This window comes from Pongo pygmaeus, chromosome 3 (genome assembly GCF_028885625.2).
Source record: "Pongo pygmaeus isolate AG05252 chromosome 3, NHGRI_mPonPyg2-v2.0_pri, whole genome shotgun sequence".
NCBI lineage: Eukaryota > Metazoa > Chordata > Mammalia > Primates > Hominidae > Pongo > Pongo pygmaeus.
Genome location: NC_072376.2, coordinates 86,258,970 through 86,272,266, shown reverse-complemented (window position 1 = coordinate 86,272,266; position 13,297 = coordinate 86,258,970). Strand labels below are relative to the sequence as shown.

At 37.7% G+C, this 13,297-nt stretch overlaps 1 protein-coding gene across 1 annotated transcript; it reads left to right on the top strand.

Annotated features, from left to right (window-relative positions):
* Positions 1 to 9,041: 9,041 nt before the first annotated feature.
* LOC129035198 (C-X-C motif chemokine 3) lies at positions 9,042 to 11,181 on the top strand. The gene is made up of 4 exons (XM_054485424.2): positions 9,042 to 9,245; positions 9,344 to 9,467; positions 9,581 to 9,664; positions 10,490 to 11,181. Exons 1-4 carry the CDS (start codon positions 9,146 to 9,148, stop codon positions 10,503 to 10,505), a joined length of 324 nt encoding a protein of 107 aa, XP_054341399.1. The 5' UTR covers positions 9,042 to 9,145; the 3' UTR covers positions 10,506 to 11,181.
* Positions 11,182 to 13,297: the final 2,116 nt, after the last annotated feature.

Below are 13,297 nucleotides of genomic sequence, written 5' to 3'. Positions count from 1 at the left end.
CTGTGGGATATACAGTGCTAAGAGGGAAGATTACAGGAATAAATGCCTACATTAATAGGAGAATAATCACAAACTAACAATCTAGCAATGCACCTATAGGAACCAGAACATCAAGAACAAACCAAAGACAAATATAATAGAGGAAAACAAATAAAGATCAGAGCAGAACTAAATGTAATAGGGACAAAAAAATACAAAGGATCAACAAAAGAGTTAGTTATTAAAAAAGATAAACGAAATTGAAAATCCCTAACTGATTAACCAAGAAGAGAGAAGAGAAAATCTGAATAAACAAAATTAGAAATGAAAAAGGAGATATTACAACTGATACCATAGAAATACAAAAGATAATCACAGAGTATTATGAATAACTATAGACTGACCATCAGGGAAACCTATAGGAAATGAATAAATTCTTAGAAACATACAACCTACCAAGACTGAATTGGGAAGGAATAGAAAATACAAACAGACCAAAAATGAGTAGCTAGATTGAATCAGTAATAAAAAGTATCCCCAAAAAGGAAAACCCAGAACCAGATGGATAAACAGCCAAATTCTACCAAATGTGCAAAGGAGAACTAATACCAATTCACTTGAAACTATTCCAAGTACTTGAAGAGGAGGAAATTCCCCTTATTCTATGAAGCTGGCATTACTCTGACAATAAAACCAGACAAGGACACAACATAAAAAGAAAACTACAAGCCAATATACCTGATGAACAGAGATGTCAAATCCTCAACAAAACACTAGCAAACTGAATAAAACAGTACATCAAAAAGATAATACACTATAATCAGGTGAGATTCATACCAGGGATGCCAAAATGGTTTGATATACACAAATCAATTAATGTGATATATTACTTCAACAGAATGAAGTATAAAAATGATATGATAATCTCAATGAGTGCAGAAAAATCATTTGATAAAATGCAGTATCCCATCATGATAAATACTGTTTACAAATATGCATGGAAGAAATATATCTTAAAATAACAAAAGCCATATATGACAAACTTAGAGCCAACATAATGCTGAATGGAGAAAAACAGAAAGCCTTTTCTCTAAGATCTAAAACAAGAAAAAGACAACCTTCAACATAGTAATGTAAGCCCCACCCAGGGCAATCAGGCAAGAGAAATATATAAAAGCCATCCAGATTGGAAAAGAGCAAGTCAAATTGTCCCTCTTTACAGATGATATGGTCTTATATGTAGAAAAACCTAATGACTACAACAAAAAAAGCCTTAGATGTGATAAATGAACTCAGTAAAGTTATAGGATTCAAAATCAATGTACAAAAATTAGTAGCCTTCTATACACAAATACTGATCTAGCTAAGAACGAAATAAAGATGGCAATCCCATTTATGATAGTTATCAACAATGACAACAAAATTAAAGTACCTAGGAATAAATTTAACCAAGGAGGTCAAAGTTCTTGACAAGGAAATCTATACAACAACATACCCGGCCGAGAACTTTTATACACTGTTCTTGGGAATGTAAACTAGTACAGCCACTATGGAAATGTCTCACAAAACTAAAAATAGGATTACCATTTGATCCAGCAACCCCACTTCTGTGTATCTACCAAAAGGAAAATAATATATCAAATGAATACCAGCACTTACGTATTTATTACAGGACTATTCACAATAGCAAAGATGTGGAATCAACCTAATTGTCCATCAATGGAAGAATGGATAAAGAAAGTCTGTATATATACACACTGGAATACTATTCAGCCATAAAAAGAATGAAATTATGTCATTTACAACAACATGGGTGGAATGTGAGGTCATTGTCTTAAGTGAAATGAACTAGACACTAAAAAACAAACATCACATGTTCTAACTTATATGTGGAAGCTAACAATTTGAACACATGGAGGCAGAGAGAGGAAAAATAGATAAGAGAGACTGAGAAGGGTAAAAGGGAGGGAAGGGAGAGGATGAAGAAAAGTGGGTTAAAGAGTATAAATGTACAGTAGGATAAATGGAATAAATTCAATGTTTGATAGCAGCATAGGATGACTGTAGTTAATAAAAATGTATTGTACTCTGGTGATGGACATTCTGAATATCCTGATGTGATCACTATGCATTACATACATGTAACAAAATTTCTCATGCACGCCATAAGTTTACAGAAATTTAAAAAACCCACAGTTTGTCAACCAGTGTGTCTATAAGATTATAAAACATACAGGACATGTGGTGATAGAGAGCCTGTTTTAATTGTCTTCCTAGTAAACGAAAGAAGAAAAGTAAATACATCTTAGATGTAAATGTTCCAAATATTTATTTCTTCACTGAGTCAGACACAACATGGGGATTATATCATTATCCAGAGTCTGTAATTAGAGGCAATAAAATCTGAAAGTAGAGCGGACAACAAGAGTTGGAAAAAATCAGCTGTGTTGGAAAATCAGTCTTTTTTTCAATCTAGGGATGACTATAGAAACTATCAGGAAACAAGGATAAAGAAATTTGTACTTATGTCCATCAGAATACCTATTAAGTTGCACTGTGATTATTCATTTATCTGACTGTTTTTCTACTTTAAAACAGGGAGTAAGTGTCAAGCTTTTTTCGTCTCTTCATTCCGGATCTCAGAAAAATGCCAGGTAGAGTAGGTGCTAAATAAATGTTTGTCAAATATTTATTACATAAAGAGGAATAATACTGCAGTTAGTGCTGTAATGTAACAGCGCAGGTGGGTACTGAGGATAAGGCACCCAGCTAACAGAAAGTTGATTGAACATTAAAGACACCATTTTGTCAACTCCTGATCTTGTTAGGCTCACAGGTCTCACCAAGTTAGTCATAGACATTCCAACAGCCTTATGCTATTTTTCCTGTCAGTGACTTCTTTGATATTTTAATTAGACTCACATTTGAAACTATTAGGGATTCTGTTAAGAGTCTGTCCACCCACATGCTCCAGTCATACACAGATGCTAATATGAGCACATTAAACATTATTTGATTGAAGACATTTACTTCTATGTATAACATACAGATAGTAATGACACACAACCAAGCTCTTGTTTCCCCATTTTCACTGTAATTTCCACCATGTCTAATTGGATCCTGTATTTTTTGTGTCTTTAACTACTTCAAAAATGTCAATCAATGAACTAGCTCAGTAACACATCGGTAGAGCAACTCTGAAACCAGCATTGTATAGAAGTCTTTACTGAATATAAGGACAGAACCCAGAAGGAAAAAATCAAAAGAAAAATATTTCTGACCAAAAAATTGGACAATAAATAACCTTGACAAATACCATGGATTGGCCAAGTGCAGTGGCTCATGCCTGTAATCCCAGCACTTTGAGAGGCTGGGGTGGGTGGATCACGAGGTCAGGAGTTCAAGACCAGACTGACCAGCATGGTAAAACTCTGTCTCTACTAAAAATACAAAAATTAGCTGGGCATGATGGCGTGCACCTGTAATCCCAGCTACTCAGGAGGCTGAGGCAGGAGATTCACTTGAATCTGGGAGGCGGAGTTTACAGTGAGCCAAGATTGCGCCACTGCACTCCAGCCTGGGCAACAGAGCAAGAGCAAGACTCCACATTAAAAAAAAAAAAAATGCTATGGAGAGGACACTTAAGATCAAGTTTTTATGATGATTCAAACTTTTCTTAGATGAAATCTGTGTTTTTATGCTATGCATGCTATTTTCATTTGTGGTTTATACATTCATCTTCTAACTTCCTAAATTTTGTTTCCAGAATAGTAAAGTCATAATGATGTTTTAATCTTCAGAACAAACTTCTTATGTAATTATTTCCAAGGGAAATTTTCTCATTTCCTTATTCTTTTGCAATTTTGGCAATCCTATGTTTTGTTGTTTTCATAATATATGATCATGATGTTATTTATTTAATGAATCCCACTTCCAGAAAGTTTAGGAAACAATCTTAAGAAAATGAAGAGGCAAAACAATTTATAAAAACACTTTTAAATACAAATAATTGCCCATTCTTCCACCCCCCACCCAAGAAAACAGACCAAAGCTAAAATATTGAATGATTCTCAGTGTTACATGAATGATTTTAAGTACTTGCATATTGATCATATCATGAGATTATTATGCCAGGAACAGAAAAATAAATGATCTAGCATTACAAAAGAAAGTAAACAGATTAAATGAAGAATTTGGTGTTAGAAGTTGGATTTGATTCGACTTTATCTCTTCTACTAAACCTATCACTGTGCCTTATATGCATAGATTAATTTTAAATGTACCGGAAGAAAGAGAAGTTGCCAGACAAGCAGTCTCCGGGAGGCTAAATAGAGAGGACCATGAATGCAGCACCCACCATGCCCTTGGACTGTGGAGGTGGACTGATTCAGGAATCTAATGTCATGTTCACACATCTTCATTCTTCTCCGCTCTGAGCCAGAGTCATTACATTGGAAGAGATGAGTATGGGGAAATAGGGATAGCAGTTGTGAGGAAGAAGTTCCTAAACCAGTTTGGGGCAGAGCAGGGTTGCCCTCCTTATTTGAGCATGGTTATTTCTCAGGATGGAGCAGTGCCTAAGTTTAGGATCCTCCAAAATGCAGAGTTTGAGTCATGAGCCTGCCATGCAGGTAATTTATTTGGGGACATGTTACCAATGCAGAGGACTTGAAAGCTGGGAAGAACAAACTAGGAAAAGAGGACATGGGTAACTGGAGTTCAATTCTAGTGGGGACCCTCTGAGAAATGGTGTAGAACTTCCACTCAAAACATGCAAAAGGGGGAAACATTTATCCATTGACCCCAGTTCCTCTTGTGAAAGGGATGTTTCCTGGCAGCAACAGAGAAACACTGGGCCAGAAAGTGAAAGATACCTGATTCAGCTGAGGCCAGGAGTTTCCAGGTGACATCTGCAGGCAGCTAGTGTTGTAGCAGTGACTGGAGAACAGGTGGCTTAGGAGATATAAGCACCGAGATTTGACTGTCTGCCAGTTTTGTAAGGTTCCATAATGATTACAGGGCAAATGGAATTTGGCCACCAAAGCTTCCATTTTTAAAGATTCTTCCATTTCTTTAAGAATTGTTGCTTGAATAAGTTTAAACACTGCATAAAATCCTGGCATTCAACTCTTGAAAAGAAAATAGCTTGGAGAAACACTTGTTCTAACAAGACAATTTATTTTTTGTAGTCAACAGCATTATAAGCTTTGGCTTATGAAGATCTCATTGATACAAGCGACATGTTAGGGAAAAACACCACCACCACCAACAACAACAACAAATCCTCTCCTTTATACTTCATTTACAAAAACAAGTGATTCTGATGAGATTTTCCTCAGGAGTCAAGTTCTGCATAACCTGCAAATGTCCACTGCCTCTTGACATGTTTCATTCGCGTTATTCTCTTGGCGCTCTCCTTGTGTTGGGTCTGGAGACCATGATAGCAAACACTTTCTGATTTTCTTCAGTTATAAGAACTAGATGAGAGATCTGGAAAACATAATGCTGAAGGCAAAGTATTTAACGCTATGAAGCATGATGAACTGCCCAAACTGCGGCAACAGATATTTTGAATTTTCATATTTGAGCAAATATGTACTAAATCAAAATTCAATTTCCTGTCTAGAAAGCTAGCAGGTAAAACATGCACATGCCCTGATTTCATTTTGGTGGTATTCTAAATGGATTTAGAAAAATAAACTTAGAAAAAAATGAACTTAATTGGAACAATTTTCAATTTACAAACATTGCAAAGATAATACAGTGTCTGTGTGCCTTTCATCCTGTTTCCCTGAAAGTGAACATTTTACAACACCGCGGAACGTCTGTTAAAGCTAATAAACCACCAATGTCACGTTACTTTTAACTAAACTCCAGACTAAGGTGGGTTTCACCAGTTTTTCCATTAATATCCTCTTTCTGTCCCAGGATCCTATCCAAACTACCACACTGCAATGAGTTGTCACATCTCCAGTTTCCTCTGGACTGTGATGGTTTTTCAGTCTTTTATTGTTTTCATGACCTTGACAGTTTTGAAGAGTACTGATTAGCTTTAAGATTCTTCAGTATGAGTTTGAAGAATGTTTTTTATCATAACTAGATTTGGGTGATGAATTTTTGGAAGTGGTACCAAAGAGGCATCCTGGTTATGCCATTTTTATGACATCATATCAAGCGGGTACATGATATCCATATGACATCACACTGAAGACGTTTGTCTTCATCATTTTTTTAAAGAAGTAGTTTGTCAGCTTTCTCCTTGGAAAAGTGCCTATTTTATTCTTCAGAATTGGGCACCTTAAGGAAAGATAATGAGCTACATCAATGCCACAGGAGAGAGTTACGCTGTTAGTGAAACAAAACTACAAAGATATATTATCATTTTGATATATTTTCATTTTAAAATATGTAAATTTAAGCTATTCAACTAGGTCAAGAACAAATACATTTTTAAAAATCCTTCCTCCCCTTAAAGTACTAATTATATATCACAGTGCATTTTTACCATAGTTTAATGGTTAAGAGCCATTTTCTCTGGGTTTGATTTCCAGCCTCAAGGATGTATGAAGTTAAGCAAGTGACTTAACCTCTCTGTACCTCAGTTCCTTTGTTTGTAACCGTTAAGTCCCATAAAGATAACAATTAATATCTACTTCACAGTATTGTTTGGAAGATTGAATGAGTCAATATTTGTAAAACGCTTAGAAGAGCATAAAATCAATTCTCTGCCCCTTGTCTCTGGTGCAGAGGTTTATTAACTTGCCCATAGCATGAAGTTATTAAATAAAAAAGCAGCATGTTCCACATTTACCCAGAATCTTGTAAGCTCTTATCATTTACCTTATGTTTGCTAAAGAAAAACAAGCAAATTTTTAAAGACCCCCCCCCCCCATCTATGTGTATCTCCCGGTAAAGTACAGATGTGTCTTCCTTTCTGAAAGCCTTCCTAAAGTAAAAACATTTAACTTTTTTATTTTTTATAAATTCCCAATTGAACTTTATTTTTCATTTATAAGTTTATTACAGCTCGAAACTGCAGAAGACATTTGGGACACTATTTTGTCCTCCATTGGGTCAATGTTTTTTCTGTATCTATCCTTTCTTTCAAGGAATTTAAGTAGTCAGGAAGATGTGAGAAAGGAAATCACTGAAAAAGAATGGAGCATATATATTACCTATAGTGTCTATTTTAAAGTAACAGGACATTCTAGCACACCTTTCTATCCATTGTCCAAGATTATTGTAATGACATCACAGATACCTGTGAGCACCAGTAACTACAAGACCATTTTGGAAACTGGGATTGTGGTGTTTATATGAACATTCTTCTTTCTAGGATGTGCTTTGATTTCTTAAGGACTCACACTGCTTTATATCAGTTAGAGACAGGGACAGTTGGGTGGCAGTAAGGGATACAGAAAATTTCAAATGTGAAAAACACTGGGGAGTAAAACTTGCCATTAGATTCTTCTTTTTCCTTTACAGAATTCATAGCAGGCTGAGTTTTTGTTCAGGCAGTGTCGGGAAAGAAATAGCCTTTTAAAAATGGAAATAGTCCACTTTATTTATTTAACAACCATTAATAAGGCACTTAATCCATGTTGTCTCTTACAAATGTTAACTCATTTCTCATAACCACTTTGTGCTAGGCACAGAGAGGCTTAACAACTTGCAAGTGATACTCTGCAACTATATACAGGCAGCACAGTTGCACGCTCTGTGTTTAGTTAGGGGCAAGGACTCTTATCCCTTGAACTGGGCTGTGTAGAGCCCTGTGCTTCAGGCAGATGCCATTCCTTTCTCCTCTCCTCCATCCTACTCCATGTGTCACAGAGGTCTGAGACCAACTTGTAGAATCACACTTAAACCCTCTAAAACCTAATGATGAATCAAAATACATTATCTAAAACTGCAGAAAAAGGGACAAAGGTGTCAGGTTAAAAAACTGAAATTCCAGACGAGAAAAAAAAGTGCCCTGTTAATGTTTCCAGAGAAAGATGCCCCAATGCTGAATACCAGAAAGTTCTATAGTAAATGGAATGTGATTTTATGTGTGATCTGGTGTTTAAATGTCATCAGCAGGCAGCTGTTTGCTCCTTCAGTGGGAATGGTGTTTGCACACCATGTACCTAGTGTCATTCGCAAAGACAGAACCAGAAACATTGAGCACATGAGCCTGCTGGACCCAGCCCCTCCACAGCTTCAGAGTGACAGCCAGTGTCATATTTCTAGATCAAATCTGAATCCCTCCTACAGGGAGAAGATCTCCAGGAGATTTAAGAAGTTCCAACATTTCAGAGGGAGGAAGGAAGTTATGCAGGATACAAAAGAAGAGGTCATGTTATACAGCCCTGGCTTCCATTGACACTAACACTGAATTCAACTTTTGACACTGATAATCTGTTGCCACCAAATGGAAAACGTAAACAAGATATTCTAAGTGTGATTAGAGAATATGCAAAACAAAGAACAAGCAGAACATTCTTCTCTGGAATCCGAGACGATGGCTGTACTTTCACAGAGAGCATGATGTTAGATGTACATGAAATACACTAAACCGAAAATGAGAGAGGCAGAGACTGGGAGGTTAACATAGAGGATAGACTATATAGAGAGAGGATAGCTGAGGGAAAACTCGCCTATCTCCGGGTCCCCAGCAAATCTGATAACTAAGGAGACAAAGCTCTCTTCCGCTAAAGAAGTCGTGCCTTTCCTGTCCTGGTTCTCACGGGTCCCCCCAGCTCTTTCCTCTAACCCTACCCCATACGCGGGGGGTCATCGGGGACCTAAGGTCCCCCCTCACAGGCTGTATCTTCAGCAAGGTGGACTCACCCCCCCTCCAGGAATTTGGGGCAGAAAATGAATATCCCAAAGTCCCAGAGTCCACGGGAATTACTCTGGAGGGCGAGGCGCAGGCGTCACCAGTGGACTCCCCCTACCTGTACCCGACTCCACCCCGGGGGCGGGGCCGTCGCCTTCCTTCGGGACTCGGGATCGAGCTGGAGCTCCGGTAATTTCCCTGGCCCGGCCGCTCCGGGCTTTCCAGTCTCAACCATGCATAAAAAGGGTTCGCCGATCTTGGGGAGCCACACAGCTCGGGTCGCAGGCACCTCCCCGCCAGCTCTCCCGCTTCTCGCACAGCTTCCCGACCCGTCTGCTGAGCCCCATGGCCCACGCCGGGCTCTCCGCAGCCCCCAGCAATCCCCGGATCCTGCGGGTGGCGCTGCTGCTCCTGCTTCTGGTGGCCGCCGGCCGGCGCGCAGCAGGTGGGTCCCGACGCCCTAGGGTCCCCGGGCCGGACGCAACTGGGGTGGGCGCCCCGCGCCGACAGCCTCGCTCAATCAGCGAGTCTCTTCTTCCCTAGGAGCGTCCGTGGTCACTGAACTGCGCTGCCAGTGCTTGCAGACACTGCAGGGAATTCACCTCAAGAACATCCAAAGTGTGAATGTGAAGTCCCCAGGACCCCACTGCGCCCAAACCGAAGTCATGTAAGTCCCGCCCCGCGCTGCCGCTGCCACCGCTGGGGTCCCCGACTCTCCCGCTACCCCAACCCTGTCCCCAGCCCGACCTCCTGCCTCACGGAATTCCCTTCTCGCTGCAGAGCCACACTCAAGAATGGGCAAAAAGCTTGTCTCAACCCCGCATCCCCCATGGTTCAGAAAATCATCGAAAAGATACTGAACAAGTGAGTTGTAATTTCCATATACACAGGCGACTGGAGCTGTTGCTCAGAAATACTGGCATCTGCCCCCTAAAAGTAAAATCAGGGAACCCCAAGAGTTAGCTGAAGGACTAGAAATTGTGATTATTATTTTCACAATTGAAGTTGCCATTAAGGTTATTAATCTGCTGTGGTGCCAGAGGATATTTCAGTATTTCAATGTCCTCCATTTCCAGGCCTAACCCCTGGGAGGGTAAATGTGCATTTCTAGAATACTAAGTAGATTTGACTAACAATGCCAAAATGCCCCTTGCCTGTTTTGGGACGTTTACCTCAGCCCCTAATGGGCTTCAGACCTGAAAAATGCAATGTCTGGTTTGGGCACTTCGGGTCTGTAAGCCTTCTTGGTGAAGAGCAGAAACTTTGCAGTGACACCTTCAGTGAGTTCAAGGCTAGGATCTCTGTCAACATTATTTAATCTCTTTGAGCTTTAGCAAAATAGGGTAGATAATGGTAGTTATTTCATAGGGTTGTGTGCAGCTTAAGGGAGATCATGAATGGAAATTTCTAACCCAATGTGACAATCAGTGACCAATATGTTTGGGCTTTTTCAAACCAAGAATCTAGTTGAGTTCACAGCCACCTCTTTCTTGAAAAAAAAAAAAAAAATAGCATTCAGGAGTGCAAGTTTTCTGCTATAGAGGGCAGTGGGTACAGACAGACCTTCCCTGAGTGGAGGGCTGGGTGAGAGTCTGCATGGGGACATCCCTTAAAGCAACTTCAGCCACCAGAGTGACAGAAGAGTGGCCTTCCTTAGCACCTGCAGCAGTAACCCTTTTCTCATCACAGGGGGAGCACCAACTGACAGGAGAGAAGTAAGAAGCTTATCAGTGTATCATTGACACTTCCTGCAGAGTGGTCCCTGCCCTCACCAGAGCTGAAAATGAAAAAGAGAACAGCAGCTTTCTAGGGATACCTGGAAAGGACTTAATGTGTTTGACTATTTCTTATGAGGGTTCTACTTATTGACGTATTTATTTATTTTTGAAAGCTTGTATTTTAATATTTTACATGTTGTTATTTAAAGATGTGAGTGTGTTTCATCAAATATAGCTCAGTCCTGCTTATTTAATTGGAATATGATGGGTTTTAAAGGTGTCATTAAACTAATATTTAGTGGGAGACCATAATGTGTCAGCCACCTTGTTAAATGTTAGGGTGGGGAATTGGAGGGTGAGGGGATTGAAATGCAAGCAATTAGTGGATCACTGTTAGAGTAAGGGAATGTATGTACACATCTTTTTTTTATACTTATTTTTTTAAAAAAAGAATGTCAGTTGTTATTTATTGAATTATCTCACATTATGTGTTCAACATTTTTATGCTGAAGTTTCCCTTAGACATTTTATGTCTTGCTTGTAGGGCATAATGTCTTGTTTAATATCCATTCTGCAGTGTTTCTCTTTCCCTTGGAAAAGAGAAGTTACCATTACTGTTACATTTGTACAAATGACATGATAATAAAAATTTTATGAAAAAAAGTGCTTATGTGGTTTTTCAAAAAATTCTTCTTGACCTTTAGTTCTTCCCAGGCGCCCAAGGTGTTATACAGTTAGGCTGCAGGTTCTATCTAAATCTGTGCCTGCTTCTAGCTGGCACTTCCCTTATATTTCTCTTATTCAAAATGGACTATCTGATGCTTTTAGAAAGTACAAACTACTCCCAACCACTTTGATAATTCTAATTTTGTATAACATATAGCTGTTTTTCACACTGACCAATTTGTTATTCAAAATTAGTTCTTTACAAACTTTTGAATGTTATTGATATTTTAACATGGATGTCTGCTAGATCTGCTAGATGCTTTTGGTAAGCGGTTTTTCAAACACTTACTCAATTCTTTCCCATTTAATGAGGTTGGGAGCAAAAGGTAGAAAAGTTGATTCTGCCTTAGAACTAAAAAAAATTGTGATATTAAAAAACAGTGACCTATTGAGATACTGTAGTGTAAATATATGACAAAAATAGCACAAAAGACAGGTTGGGAGATAAATGGGTTTAGACTATAACATAACTCTTCAATTGTTAGAGAAAGTATTAAAAAAATTGCAGCAAGAACAAATATTGTAATTTGTAAGGTAACAACTAAAAGGAAAATGCAAAATTTTGGACTTAATGTGAAAAAGATATAAAATGGTGTAATAGAAAATACCTACCTAATACAAAAGAAGACAGAAATGAAGGAATAAACCAACACATGGGTCAAGGGCAGAAGAGACACATCTTTACAGAAGAATTGCTAATAATATGAGTATAGTCTCTTCCTTCCTGAAGGTGAAGCTTAATTCCCCTCTCCAGGTGCATGTAGCTTAGTGACTGGCTTCCAAAGAAAAGACTAAGAAAAAGGAAAAAAACTTACGGTGGAGAAATTTGGCAAAAAATCTTAACCAAGTGATCAAGGTTATTGTCACCAATTATGGCATGTGAATATTACGCACCCCCTGATATAATGTGATGGAGGGACACTTCCACTCCATTTATATTCTTCCAGAAAATGCACAACCTTTGTATAATCACAACAAGGACATCATAAAAATCTGAACTGATGGACGTTTTACAAAACTCCTCGTAAGTACTCTTCAACGCTGTCAAGGTCATGAAAAACAAGACAAAATCAATAAATTGTCACAGATTAAAGGAGACAAAAGTGATATGGGGACTAAATACAATGTGGTATGTTGAATTGGATACTGAAATAGAAAAAAGGACATTATTGGAAAATTGATGAAATCTGAATAAAGACAAGAGTTTAGTTAACAGCAATGTACCAATGTTAATTTCTTAGTTTTGTCAAATGTACTACTAGTATGTAAGATGTCAACATTAGGGGACACTGAGCTAAAGGTCAGATATAGAAACTCTCTGTGCCCACACAAATTTTTTGAGTCTAAAATTATTCCAAATTTAAAAGTTTATTTTTCAAAAGATAGGACAAATATAATAGCAGATAGTAGACTTAGATACAACTATATTAAGAATTATAGTAAATTTAAACAGAATAAACACTCCAATTAAAAGTCAAAGATTATCAGACTACATAAATATGACATGTTCATGCTTCTTAAAAGTGACACACTTTAAATTATATCTGGATAGGAGGAACAAATTCTAGTGTTTTATACCACTGTAGGATGACTATAGTTAAAAGTAATAAATAGTTTCAAACAGCTAGAAGGATATCAAATGTTCCCACACAAATAAATGATAAATATTTGAAATGATGGATATGCTAATTACCCTGATCTGATCACTATACATTATATATAGAAACATTACTATGTACCCCATCAATATGTACAGTAATTATGTGTCAATTATAAAAATACAATAAAAGTAAAAACAAACTGGGCACCAGGTTGCTTGAAATTAAAAGAATTAATAGTGTTATATCATATACAAATGGGCTGACATGGATATATTAATACATTGAAACCTGACCTGGATATATTAATATATTTATTACTTAATAACTATTAATATGCTATTCATATAAATTATAAGCATATTTATTAAAAATTGATATACTAATGAAGGCCGAATTAATATATTATGCCTTAAGGAAAGAAATAGTCTTGGAGATAAAAAAGACTGTTAAAA